The 14295-nt window shown below is 43.2% G+C and overlaps 1 protein-coding gene across 1 annotated transcript in view; it reads left to right on the plus strand.

The window, feature by feature from the left end:
- The window catches only part of LOC121905429 (nucleosome-remodeling factor subunit BPTF-like), a 41328-nt gene that overhangs the window by 13898 nt on the left and 13135 nt on the right, over positions 1-14295 (plus strand). Inside the window, exons 11-24 of the mRNA XM_042423653.1 lie at positions 186-317; positions 1104-1233; positions 2174-2309; positions 2819-3127; positions 3307-5410; positions 7591-7715; positions 7999-8127; positions 8242-8392; positions 8543-8582; positions 8784-9009; positions 9512-9661; positions 13257-13387; positions 13704-13818; positions 13950-14167. Of these exons, the coding sequence (XP_042279587.1) occupies positions 186-317; positions 1104-1233; positions 2174-2309; positions 2819-3127; positions 3307-5410; positions 7591-7715; positions 7999-8127; positions 8242-8392; positions 8543-8582; positions 8784-9009; positions 9512-9661; positions 13257-13387; positions 13704-13818; positions 13950-14167 (4096 nt within the window). The remainder of the gene's footprint in view (positions 1-185; positions 318-1103; positions 1234-2173; positions 2310-2818; positions 3128-3306; positions 5411-7590; positions 7716-7998; positions 8128-8241; positions 8393-8542; positions 8583-8783; positions 9010-9511; positions 9662-13256; positions 13388-13703; positions 13819-13949; positions 14168-14295) is intronic.

Below are 14295 nucleotides of genomic sequence, written 5' to 3' on the forward strand. Positions count from 1 at the left end.
GAGTGCGATTTAAGGTGATAAAACCACCTCACATGTTGAAATGAAAGTCAGAACTGTGGCAGTTTTATCGAAAGTAAAAGCAGACCGTGACCAAGCTGAAAACTTAAAACCAAATGAATCCTCAAAGCGAAAGCACCCAAAGTAAAGAGAGAAGTCTGAAAAGTGTTTCTTTGTTTGTTTTGTAGGACCAACTGGATCAAAGCAGTTCAGATGTGCAGTAAGGCCAGAGAGTTTGCTCTGGCTCTGGCCATCCTGGAGTGTGCCATCAAACCTGTGGCTATGCTGCCAGTCTGGAAGGACTCACTGGGCCATACCAGGTACACATACTGTAGTATACAGTTATTCATGCCATATATTTGTATAAATTTGAACTGAAATGATTTCTCAAACATATACAAATTGATAATTATAATCCCCTCCACAAAGTCTGTTTAAATGCAAAACATTCTTCAAGAGAGTGAAAAATCGTGCACGGGGAATGTGTGGTCAGGCAGAGCAGTTTAGCAGGCAGAGGCGATCATAACCAGATCAGATCAAAAGGCCCACCCTAGCTGTGAGGCATAATATTTAGACTGCAAGTCCACTACCAGTACCACCCACCTCTCCCTCTTCTACTGCTTCAACACTACAACGCCCCTTTTTAAAGAAGTGATCGGACAAAATTTCATCTTGTTGGGACCAGAATGTGTGTGCATATATGTGACTCAACTATGAGCATCAAAGTAAGTGAGAGAGAGAGAGAGAGAGAGAGAGAGAGAGCTTTGTAAGTTGCATTTCAGCAGAAAGTGTGAATAAGTGTTTTCATAGAACTTTTTCAAGAGCAACTATGATCTTCTCATCTTTTAGAGTTTTACATAATGTAGTTTTACATTTGCCCAAGAAGCTTTCCAACTGTTTATCTCCAATTAATAATAAGAAAAAATAATCATGAATATTGTCATATATTGGCTGAAGGTTTGAAAAGATGTGAATGGTTGTTTGGAAACGACCTATCCACTACTACAGGGTTTTTGCAAGCAAAGAGATCACAGTATTGTCTTTGAAACACATTATTATCACAACATTTCAGGTTATACTTACGATCATTTAAAAAATGTCTTCAGGTTAAACCGTATGACATCCATGGAGCGTGAGGAGAAAGAGAAGGTGAAGAAGAGGGAGAAGAAGCTGGAGGACGAGGAGACGATGCAACAGGCCACCTGGGTCAAGTACACCTTCCCCATTAAACACCAGGTAGGTCACATGACCACCGATGTTTGACTTCTCATTGGATACCTTAATTTCATATATCAGAAGTTGGATCATTTTTGTATGTGTGTGCTTTGAACACACTGTATTTCATATCAGTTAAAGTGCTTCAGGATGCACACTGAGATTTGGCCACAGATTGTGCACTCGTCTTCATCACTGTTCAGGACGACCTGCTGGTCATAAACAATGCAGGTTGCATTTACTCGGTGCTCTGCTTTGTCCTTTCACATGACTGCTGCTTGTCACTTTGCCAAGATAATCCATCCCCCATATAAATAAGCATTGTACAGTGCATAACACCCAGACATTGGATAGCTTTAATCACAGTGTTGTGCTAAATGTAAACAACATAACCACTGGAAATGTCACTGGATCTTCACAGTCTTATGCACTGCACCAGTACTGATTTCCATGACATTATAAATTATTGCCTGGGAGCCACCTTGAGATGTGCCAGTGAAATGACTGACAAGAGAGTTGATTTAATAAGAGGCTGCTATCTTAACTATTCTGTGCCAGCACAATATTAATTGGAACATTAGCTTGATAATGAGGCAACAGTAATAATATTTCTCTCTAGTCTAGATTGAGACTTTAGTGCCTGGAAAACGGGAGTCATTGCTTTGGGAAAAACACTGGTGTGTATGTTGTGCGTACGTGCATGAGTGACCATCAAGGGCTCTTTGATGCAGCAGGTCGAGCTCTGCTGAGTCATTTCCCTCAGCAATTAGTGATCAGTATGTGAATAACCTCTAAACTTTTAATCTGTCTTTATACCTTCGCTCTCTGTTTTCCCACCACTTTTTTCCTGTTTCTTCCAATTCACTCTTTCACCTCTTGTTGTTTCTTTATCACTCTTTTCCTTTTTTTTTTTTTTATCCTCTTCCTCATTCCTCTTCTCCTTTTCTTCTCCTATGTGAAGGTGTGGAAACAAAAAGGAGAGGAGTATCGCGTTACGGGTTACGGGGGCTGGAGTTGGATCAGTAAGACCTATGTGGAGCGGTTTCTCCCCAGGCTTCCTGGCAACACCAACGCTAACTACCGCAAAGAACTGGAAGGTCTGGAACAGGAGGCTTTGAGGCCTAAAAATATGGTTTTCAATCATTTGTAATTTGGTTTTATGTAATTTCAAATCTCTTTGAAACTTTTGAAGCAGTGAATTCGTCTCTTGTTCGGTAATTTCTACGATGTCGATGTGTGTTTTGGTTTTCCCTACATGAATGATGTGTCTGAAATCTGTTAAGAGCTGTCACAATTTGTCCAAATTTTGAAAAGATTTTTACTCATTTGGCTTTTATGAATTGATTATCAAGGTGCCAATCAAAGTATTCTTAACTGCATTCACCCTTAGTTGCTAGTATTTATTTGCAAATGTCCAGTAAAGCTGCAGATTAATTGCAATGTCAAATTGTGTTAACCATCGTGTTTTTCAAGGAATTCTTTATGTAGAAGATCTTAAAAGCTGGAGATGATAATCAAGTGTGTTTATTTTTTTTATTAACAGATGAGTCATGCTCCTAAATTACAAGCTAATTGAAAAATAAACTCTCATTCTGTTTTTCCAAAGATGCTAAACTCGGCAAGAAATGTACCCTGCTGGACTTGAGTCGACGGCCCAGTGTAGCCGCACCAGAAGCTCAGGGAGTCACCGCCTCGAGCGGTGACACAAGAGATCAAGACTCATCTACCCTCTCCGAACCTGTGACGACGGATCGTCTGACGTCTGTCGAGGATTTGGACTCTAATGAGAGGATGGAGGAAGAAGAAAAGAAAGAAGCTGTGGATGAAAAGGAAAAGTCTGAGGAACTGTCTGCAGATGAATCACCTGCAAAGATGGAGGTGGACCCCACAGATGCACCATCGGATGAAGAGAAAAGTATGAGTGTGACTTGGTGTAGAGTAGTGGTTTAGTGGTACATTATTTTAAACATGTCAGTCTAACCATAATTATAAATTACATTTACTTAAATTTTGTGTATCCATTGCAAACTTTTTCAATTTGACAGAAATGTAAGGTGAATGGGAGTCTAAAGTCTAAACTAATTTTCTCTCCAGGATCCAGTATTCAGGAAGATAAGGTTTCCATGAAGGAGGAGCCTACAGAGGGCCCTCCACGGCCTTTTAACTACGATGTAGTGGATGTCAGCAAGGGCTTCCTCACCCGCATTGCCTACAAGAAGAAGAAGACCTCCAAGCTGGACAGCCTGCTGGAGCGCCGAGTAAAGCAGCACATTATTGAAGAGAGGCAGAGGCAACAGGTGTCTGCCTCCAAACCCCAAACGCCCACACCAGTTTCAACCACTTCAACCCCAGCTCTGAGCACTCCAGTCCGGCCACGGTCACCACTCAAGCCCCACGCTCTGGCTCAGACGCAGGTCGCACCGGGCGAAGCTGTGAAAGTGGAGGGGAAATCTTCCACGACACAAATACCTGGACCAGGAGAGGTTAGAGAAGGAAAAATTAAAGGGGAGAGTCAGGCTGAACTCTCTAAAACTGCAGATGAGATTGTCACTCCTCTTTCTTCTCCTGTTCAGGACTCCACACCCAAAGACAGTTGCAGTACAGGTACAGACAGAGATTCAACTTCACCACAAAACCAAACCACCTCCATGCCCCAGGAACTGGAGGCAGACTTACTGGAAAGGACTACGGGGCCAAAAGAAACTAATTCGGGTAGTTCAGGGCAAGAGGGTGTCAAACAACCTGATGTCCATGAAACAGCACAGGGAACTAATTGCTCTTTAGAGCAACAAACAGCCAGTGTACCATCAGATGTTACCAAGGCTGCACATACTGAAAATATAGTGTCTGAGGTATCGAGCATGAAATTGGACTCAGTAAGGACACCTACAAGTGTTATTGACCAAAAAAGTAGTCAAAACACATCTCCTTCTAAACCTCCTCAGCAAAGCCCAGAAACTTTAAGCTCAGCACAGTCGGGCATTGAGGAAAATGGCATGGGGCCAGACGAGAACCAAGAAAATATGCAAAGTATTGGACAAGGTCGAACCGAAGGTGCCGGCACTCCCGATTCAGTTTCTCCTCTCCCTCAGGTAAATGGTAATGATCGTTTGAGGAGTGAAACCATGTTGAATAACTCAAATAACGGTGTGCTCACCAACAGTCCTCAGCCCAAGGTGAACAGTGTTGATAAAGTCGAGGAAGAAGGGCTGGTTGTGTCGCTGAAGGACAGCACACAGCAAAAGCCTTTAGTGAACGGAGATTTGGCCCCTGTAAACGATAGCACAGAGGTTGTGGGAAAGGAACCGAGCCTAGATTCTAAGGTAGAGGTTGAGAGCAAGATAACGATATCGGATCAGGACTACAAACCTCCGCTGAAGATGACGAGGCTGGAGAACAGCATAGACATACTTGGAGCTAAAACTCAGAGCACTATACAGCACAACAGCACATCACCGTTTCAGTCTGCGGAGACCAAACCCAGTCCGGTGGTCAAGGTCATCAGAATGGCGCCCTCTCCTATACCTTCAGCGGAGGAGTCCAGTCTGAGCGACGACTTTGCGGAAGAGAACAGCAACAGTGGGACGACGGAACCGCTCAAGACCATCATCACCCAGGTAATGACAACCTCCACGACAACCACGACGGTGGTTTCTACGGAGATGAGGATAGCTAAATTACCATCGCATGCATCCGCAGAAATTACAAAGCCGGCAGTGTCAACAACAGAGAGCAGTGCGGTGACCACCCTCACGACCATGACGAAAACAACTGTGACCAAAATCTGCTCCTCTGGGCTCGATGGTCAGTCGGAAGACAGCCAGAGTGAAATGGTGACACAAGAGCAGGAGTCAACACTCTCAGCCTCTATCAGCAAGTCAACAACTGACGCCAGCGGTAGGACCTCAGCGTCATGTGTCGCCGTGAGCCAAGAGGACTCATCCACAAAGGGCCGCGTCCGCCTCGTCAAATTCTCCCGCACCAAGAAGACACGCTCAGACACCGCCCTTCCTTCTTACCGCAAGTTTGTCACCAAGAGCAACCGCAAGAGTATTTTTGTCCTGCCACATGACGACTTGAAGGTGCTGGCGAGGCGAGGCGGATTCCGTGAGGTTCCTGTTTTTAGCTACAATGCCAAGCCAGCCCTGGACGTCTGGCCGTATCCTTCACCCAGGCCCACATTTGGCATCACCTGGAGGTAATCTCTCTCTCTCTCTCTCTCTCTCTCTGTAACTGGCTCTCTTTCTCACACACTTAAGCTTTTCACCCCTTTCATCCACCTACAACCATTATGGAAATTTTTCACTCTGTTTGTGTTATGAAGCCTTAACTGTAAAAAGTTACGGTCCTAATGCTCACATAATTATGCACCTCATATGTGACGGAAAGGTCACCGGTTAAGTCGCGTCTAATTGGTCTCCTTGGTGAAATTCATCCCTTGCAATTGAGCCGTTATAGCTGCTTGGAATCAGTGGGAAGCGGCTTGTTCAAGAGCAGTAGATGTACACACTGTACTGTATGTCATTTTTGAGCGGGGAAAACCAATGATCCTAACACTGAATCACTGTGGGTCTTGTATTATTAGGAACCCAAAACTTGAACCCAAACTTCAGGGGAAACTTTTTTGATGCACTTTTAAATAGAACATATAAGTTTTATTATTTGACAGTCAGACATGATTTGTATATACCGACTCCCAAAAATTTGTCATTAAAAACCCCGGAATGGCACAACTCCAAATTTCACTTTTAATTAAAAAATTAAGGCAAGACTAGAATTCACTTAGAACATTCTTTTATGAATGGCCTTTTCAGGATAAAATATTTCAAAATGAACCTTAATTAGAGGACACCCCTGTGTTTTTTCCCTGGATTTATGTTTTGTAGCAGAGCACCCAGCCAGAGAAAAGATCCAGTCTTGAAGAGATTTGTCTTCCACATGTTCAGCAGTGACTTGTGTGTGTGTGCAAGTTTCACATACAGTGTACATAAAGTCTGGATCCCATGAATCAACACACAAGGCTGTGGTACATAGTAGTATTGTAGAAGTTATTCATATTTATACTGCATATTTTTTCATTTTAGTGGAGCCCAGTCGCTTATAGACAACTATTTACTTTCTAGTAATGTGAATTTTCAAAGAACACCAATTCTTTTTATCAGCTGACTGAATGAAAACAGCTCATTTTTCACCCTAATGAGGATATTGGGTGACATAACGAGGCCTGTGTAGTTCTGTTTCTTAAAGAATTATACACAAACGGTGAGATATGTTTTAATTTTAAACGTTTTTCATAACATAGTTTTAATTTGTGATATTTACAACAACAACCGTAGGGATAAAGACGCTACTATTTCCTTTCACCGTCCAACCTTTTAAACACTTTTTCCTGTTTATGTCTCAGTGCCGTGTCCTGTTGATTTGTTGTTCTTTATGTTTTCATCCTCCCTGTCTGCCGTTCGTGGCTTTGGCCGCTAGCGACGTTAATGGCTCCGAGCCCGGTGTCTCTGGTTATTCTTGACCGGACCTCAGAGTTCCGAAGCAGACATGAATCATCTAGCGGTCGGAGAAGTGTCAGGATGTTCACTTTGTGCAATGACCCAGCCCTGCAACCCAGGGATATTTTCCCGCCTGTGGTTACACATGGGAAAGGGAATATCTACCAACCCCTTAAGGATACACACATCCTCATCCTGATCAGTGTTTTTATAGATGTTCAAGATGTTTTAAACGAGCGTGTCTTAAGTGAGAGTGAGATGACGTCAAGCAATAACTCATAGACTGACTGACTGACAACCTGTTTGTTACACCCTAAAGTATTCATTCAATTAAAAAGGACTAAATGAAGCTTCCTATTTGAATTTAGTAGTCAGACATAGTATCTGTTCTTCAAACAAATCAACATATAAAATGAATTGCAGTATTAAAGGTGGCAGACAGTCATCCTGTTTCTTTCATGGAAATGGTCATGATGGGACAGAAAATCACCAAAACCTCAGTCTGGTTTTACTCTGTCTCTTCCTGTTCCATGATCATACTGCAATATGTTTTTTGCAACACTGAGCAAGTCACCGGTGGTCAGTTTTTTTTGTTTTTTTTTTCCTGCATTAATGACCTGCATGACACCATGGCAGTAAAGGAACGCCAGCTCTCTACTATCCACAGCTGTGTAACAACTACTCATTCTCTCCATTGCCTTTATATTCATGCTCAAAATATGATTTTAAAGCAAAATGTTTACAGCAGACGTATTTCTTTTTCCTCAGATTTCTCTAAAAGGCCATATCAGTCTTCTGTTCTACAGGTGTAACACTCAATATTTCATTCTTGCATTTAGTTATGAATAATGCTTGAATCATTTGTGGGTGTTGCGTCCAGGTATCGCCTGCAGACGGTGAAGTCTCTGGCCGGTGTCAGCCTCATGCTGCGGCTCCTGTGGGCCTGTTTGAGATGGGACGACATGGCCGTCAAACCATCCGCTGCTGTCGGCACCACGCGTACAGGTATAACAAATAAAGATGCCTTCATTCAAACTTCTCAAGTAGTGTAAGTAGGTGCTGGTATGAAAGTAGCAACTGCAGCTTAGTTTAGAAATGAGAGTGGAATTAATTGTGTTGTTTGATATATGAGATTCTTTACTGTGGGTGTTTTTGGCCAAAAGAAACCTACAGGAAAAGACAGGTTTCACTGTTTTTTTATGTTGTATGGAGTGCATTTCCTCCATCTTCTCGGGCTTTCCTCCTCATCACCATACCAACCCAGCCCTATCCCCACTCATTGCTACAGAGACATCAGATACCGAAATCACCACCACGGAGATCATCAAGCGCCGTGACGTGGGGCCCTACGGCATCCGCTCGGAGTACTGCATCCGCAAAATTATCTGCCCCCTTGGTGTGCCTGAGACGCCGAAAGGTAAAACACTGAAGAGAAAGGTTAAGAGTCCCAGACCAAAAAAAAAAAAGGGAAGCTTTGACCCACCCAGACAAAATTATGATTGTAGCTAATTCATCTTGTCCACCATCCCAGAAACCCACACTCCTCAGAGGAAGGGGCTGCGCTCCAGTGCCTTGCGCCCCAAGAAGCCTGAACCTGCCAAGCAGACGGGCCCGGTGGTGATCGAGACTTGGGTGGCTGAGGAGGAGCTGGACCTCTGGGAGATCAGAGCCTTCTCAGAAAGGTCAGAGGGTCACAGGGGTGTCAAGGATGTGATGCTTGTACCTGAAGAGTCAATAACGTTATCTGTCAGAACTTGTTTGAAACACGATGGAGATTTTACTAATATTCTTCCTTTCAACAAATTTTTGAGTGGTTCTTTTCTCTGTTACAGGGTAGAGAAAGAGAAAGCTCAGGCAGCAGAACAAGCCAAGGTAAGTGTGCATTAGTTCAGTAGTTTTTACACAAAAAGCTCAATTTCTTCAAACACTACTGAAAAAGGTACTTACTTATTTTAAACAAGGCTTACCTCTTATTTTTGTGCAGAGGAGAATATTTGATCACTATTTAACTTTTGACATATCTTTCGAAAACTCATCAGTTCACATATTAATTTACCGACTGACTTATTTTAGAAACGTCTGGAGCAGAAACCCGGCACAGTCACGGTTACTCCAACAGGGACTCCCACCACACCTGCCTCCACGCCCAAAGTCATTGTCGGTTCACTGTCAGGCCAGGGCACCCCCAGCACCAAGGTGGTACTGTCCACCAAGATGGGTACCCCCGTCACATTCCAGCAGAACAAGAACTTCCAGCAGTCGTTCGCCACCTGGGTCAAGCAGGGTCAAAACACACAAGGTATGTAGTGAGTGTTCGAGTGCAACCAATGGCCAGTTTGTTCTACGTTAGCATGGGGCAGCAGGAGGGACGTACAGTGTACTCTTTGTTCTTACCTATATTAAAGGAAGGGGCATGTCAGAACACATGTTACCAAGAGATATGCCATTCAGCCTTAAATTTAACATCAAGGTATCATCTATAATTCTCTTACAACATGCTGTTGTGTTACTTTTTTGTATTTGTAACTGTGTATTTATTGTGGCTGTCAAATGCATGTGACTCACTGTAGTTGTGCTAGTTTAGACACAAAAGTTGATTGGATGTAATGAACAAGGCAACAATTACATGTTTCACCAACAAAGTTTAAAACTCTGTGGAAATGTTTTAGTTCAGACACTGTTGGTCTTTCATCAGAGAATTAGCTAGATGTTCCCATGGTGGTTATCACATGGTAGTATTGGATTCACAGCTGTAAAAGTATTATATTTGTTGTAATTTTTTTGTCTGTTTGCTTTATTAGGAGCAGGCACGGAGACCACTGTGGCCACGTCTGGTGGGCACACCTTTCATATTACGGGAACCTCCGTGGGTGGAAAGGTAGTGACCACCAAGTTGCCGCTGCCAGCCAACAGCAAGATCGTCACAGTCAACGTGCCAACTTCACAAGGAGGTACAGCAGGTTTTAATAAGTCACACCTCAGAGGCAGACGGAGGGCACAAGTTATTCCATGTAGACATTTCTTCTTTCCATCCACCGCCATTTCCGGATGCATGTCATGTTTGTGTTTTCATTGCTTCACCTCGGACCCACAGCTGAGACATTTCAAATATGTTGAAGGAGCCAAATTAGATCTGGCTCGTTAATTGGATGCCATTGTAAGCACTTTAGCGTGCCAACCATGCGCAAGGCGCTGTAGAAGGACCGAGTCTGTCTTCTTTCATTTGAAATGATGTTGGTGCCAGCTGCCGCAGGCCCAAATATTTTGAAAGTCTACAAATTAGATACAAATCAGACATTCCTCTTTTCCTGATTGCCATTAGGGGCGCGACGGTTCAACAAGCCCACGGTTTGTATTATTGCAGCTTTCGGTTCGGTTTGTTTGCCACATTAAGAAGAAGAAAAACATTGAAAAAAAAACATTTCTAATGTTCTCTTAATATTTTGTCTTATTTGCAAAATTAAGATATTTCATAACATATGAAATCAACAAATATTCTTTCAAAAGCAAAAATGTTTTACCTTGTTTGTCTGAATTTGCCTGAAATGACCTCGTTAGGGCCAGGGATATATTTGGGTGACAGATGCCCCATTATGTTAGATGTATCACTATAAGCATACCCTATATGTGGCAAGCAATATTCACAGACAGTCTCTTTTTTTTTTATTAATGACCTTTGCTCCCTCACTATTATAGTCAGGGAGGAAACCTAAAATGTTCCCACACGGGTGACTTAAAAGATAATGGTGCATCCTCAAATGTTACGTTTTGTCCTCCAAATGCCATCTCCACCCTGTATTCTCTTTATACATCCAGTTCCACCTACATGACTCATCGTTGGTATACTGATAGTTCATTGGACAGCTACTCTCCAGGGATGGGGAAAGGGAAGGGAGAGTCTTGCATGCACACAACAAAACAACTTTTTATTCCTCGTGGAACTGAAAAAATTGCAGCTCACATGTGCAAACCGGGCGGCGGTTTGTGCAGCGAATGGTTCAGTTTTTTTACGGTTCGAGTTTGCATCCCTAATTGCCGCTGTCGTCGAGCCAAGTACACAAGTATAAGGTTGTTTTTTAAAGGCCCACAACTTAGGCCCCTCGCCTGTCTCTCTGAATCAACTACACAGCTGTTAGAGTGAGTTTTGCCACCTTAATGCAGTTTTTCTATACAACGTTTATCTGGGCTGGTTCAGACCTCAGAATCCTCTCCCACAGCCCTGATTTGTTCAGTAATACCCATTATCACCCAACACTGCAGTTTCCCTCAGCTCAACGGAGCTTTATAGCATCTTTCAGCTCATTGTTTTGGTTTTCCAGCCAGCAACTTTACTGTTTTGGCTCAGTCTCACTGCTCCCATAGAAGTGTTGTCAGATGCAGAGCGCAGGTGTTTTCAATGAAAAAGGTGTGATAAACCCCCTCTACACTACCTGCCCAGTTCTCAATTGGCAGACAGGCAAAGTTAGCAACTAGCTGGTGAACATAGTGGAGCGTGTGACAGCTTGAGAGCTGGATATTTCCCTCAGGAATCAGTGAAGACTAAAAACAGAGCTTAAAGCAAAGCGAATTTCAGACTTCAATTTGCCAAGTGGACAAAAGATGCTGATCACTGTCTGAGCAAGAGAGGAAGAGGAAAGAGAGAGTTAAATGAATTAATGCATACTTCGAATGTTAAGCTTAGTTAAGTCCAGCCATCTGGTTCAAGTTGCTACAAATTTTAACAGGTGCAACCATTTTAGATGCAGCCAGTCGCTCACTGTGTATGTGCTGCTGTGGCAGCCTGCTGTGCACCAACTGTATTGTGGTGTAAACTATGTGCAAACCCCGTGAGTCAGCAGCTTAGTTTGGCATGGCACATGATGTCTGGTTGTGTCCTGTCGGCATGGTAATCTAATAGAAAGCTGTTATTTTGGTTGGAAGATTTTGGGATGGTAGACTTGTGTAGTCTGAGGTTATAAATCCAGACTGCAGATTTAGAATTGAATCTCAAATTAGGTGCTTTTTAACTTTTTGAAATGTCAATATTGACACCGCGGATGAGGCGATGGTTTGTACTGAGAACCACCTGCCCTGTCTGTGGTCCTGTCAAATTATCGGATGATGGATAAAGCACAACACCCAGTAAAGGTGGTCTGTCATGATGACATGCTCCATTAAAGCTGTTGACAGCTCCGGTTTGGGTCATAGGTCAAATTCAGCTTTCACAAAATCAGTTACTTGATCACATGCTGTAAACAGTAGATATATTTTTGAATTAAAATGTGAAATTTCAAGTGAAAGAATTTCTGTTAAAATTTGACAAAAAGCATAGGAAAGGTTAAATTGGTAATTCAAATACCTTTATAAGCTGGATCCACATTCCCTCCAGTTGATACAGACTCCATTCGTGCAGATATAAAGCCACAGTAACTAATAGAAATCCTAATTTTCAAAGATGATGCAACGATGACGCCCTTACCAAAATCTCATCATTTGATATAAACTAGCTTAAATAAAACATCGCAATCACCAGATAAAATGAAAAATATTCACCAAGGATACAAAGAAAGTGATTTTTCTTACCTTTTTGAAGTGACTATGAAGGAGAAACTAAGTTCAGGTGGAGTGTAACCATTTAATGGACATGTGTATTTATCCAGCATGACTGTTGGGCGCCCTGTTTGTTTTGGAAGGGCTTAAGGAAGTTAGGCAGGAAAACAAGTTTACCCTGAGGTCTGCTTCCCAGACAGGTAGCCCTCTATAGCGGGATTCCATTTTTCTTTTTTTTCTCCGTCTTTTTGAATAAAAGTGTACCTCTCCACTCACCGGAGTCCCAACTCCCCGACCTCTACAAACAAGCCAGTCCATAGAAACGAGTGTTTGATGTGTGCGACCAGAGCAGCAACTCCCCACGTCTTACGACCGGGCTTAACGTCCCTGTTTGAAGAGGGAAACCCTTGATGTATAGGTTTACCTGCTTGGTTGTGGTTGAAAAACCGCAGCAAGAAGGCGAAAAGGAGCAGAGGGAAAAGAGCGACACTCTTGACGGTTTCCATTTCTGCCGTCGACTTCACGTGAGCTCACAGAGCCCGGTGAACAAATATGAAACGCTCCCTTTGTCAGATTAAAGTAGGATCTGAATTCATGCATAATTTATGAGGGCGTTCAAGTATGTTGGGGGAAACCCAACTAAGCTTTCAGTGAGCCATTGAAGATTTTGTTTACCTGCTCAACTAATATTTACCATCGCTGTGATCAAAAGCTGGCCATCTCGCAAGGAGAGAAGCCCACAAATAATGTATTGAGCTGAGTCAATGCGGGACCTCTGCACAACTGCTCACTTGTAACATGCAAACATGTAACCACTGCTTCACATCAGTCATTGTATTAAGACTTTCTTGCAGTATTTTTCTTAAACTGAATTGCCTCACAGTGCCGTTTGTGTCATTGCTTTATATATTTCTTCTTCCCTGCCGTTATGATGTAATCTTGACTGATTATTAGAGCTGACCAACTGCTTTCTGGAAACTCTCATTGTGACTCTTCACCCTCCTCTTCTCTCTGCAGGTGTGGTTCAGCAGAAGGTGTTGGGTATCATCCCCTCCAGTACGGCGGGCGGTGCCCAGACCTACACCACATTCCAGCCCCGCACTACCACGCTTAACATCAGGCCCAACGCCCCAGGCTCCCAGCAGCAGGTACATCTGTCTTCTCCCTGCGCCCGAGTATTCACATTTTATAGTCTACATATCTGCTCTCCATCTTTTCCCTCTGTTGCTTTTTGTTTGGTTCATGTTTACATGTGTACTGAAGGCTCTCACATTACAGGCTCTGTTGCCTTTTGCTGTTTTCACTTTTTGAATAATGAGTTTTATGTAATTATTTCCATATTTTGGCAGAAAGGAGAAGCAGTAACTGCGAATGTTGGTTTGTTTTTTATTACATCTTGGCAGGAAAAACCTGCTGGCTTTTGAAATAATTCATTAGTAACGTCTTTATGAAAATATCTATTAGGTTCTAGCAGCTGGTGGTCAGATCCGTCCAGGAATGACAGTGATCCGAACCCCAATCCAGCAGACGGGACCCTTGGGAAAGACGATACTCAGAACACCCCTCATGGTCCAGCAAGGTAATGTAACGAGTCAGTATGTTGTTCCCCGCCTCTTCCTAAAATACTAATATAACAACCCTCTGGTGAGTGAATCTGTGAGATTCTTGCATTACCTATCCTGTATGTTAAACTTTCCTTCCTCTTCTTAGGTCAGGGTGGTCAGCAAGTAGTGACGCAGATCATTCGTGGCCAAGCGGTGTCCACAGCAATATCGGGTGCCAGCCCTGTTGCCACAGTCACTGGACAAGGGGCAGCCAGCCCCACCTCAGGGGGACAGGCAGCTGGCCAAACACCACCCGGCACACCGCGGGCGCAGGGGCAAGGCCAGGTTAAACTCACCCTGGCACAGCTCACCCAGCTCACACAGGTTAGTGGGAGGACACTGAAAACTCCAGGATGTCCTACACCACATAAATAAATTAGACTTAAAGGATATAGAAAGTGTAACTTTTCAGACATATTAAATAAATACAGTGCCAGTCAAAAGTTTGAACT

Source organism: Thunnus maccoyii, chromosome 2, assembly GCF_910596095.1.
Source record: "Thunnus maccoyii chromosome 2, fThuMac1.1, whole genome shotgun sequence".
NCBI classification, from domain to species: domain Eukaryota; kingdom Metazoa; phylum Chordata; class Actinopteri; order Scombriformes; family Scombridae; genus Thunnus; species Thunnus maccoyii.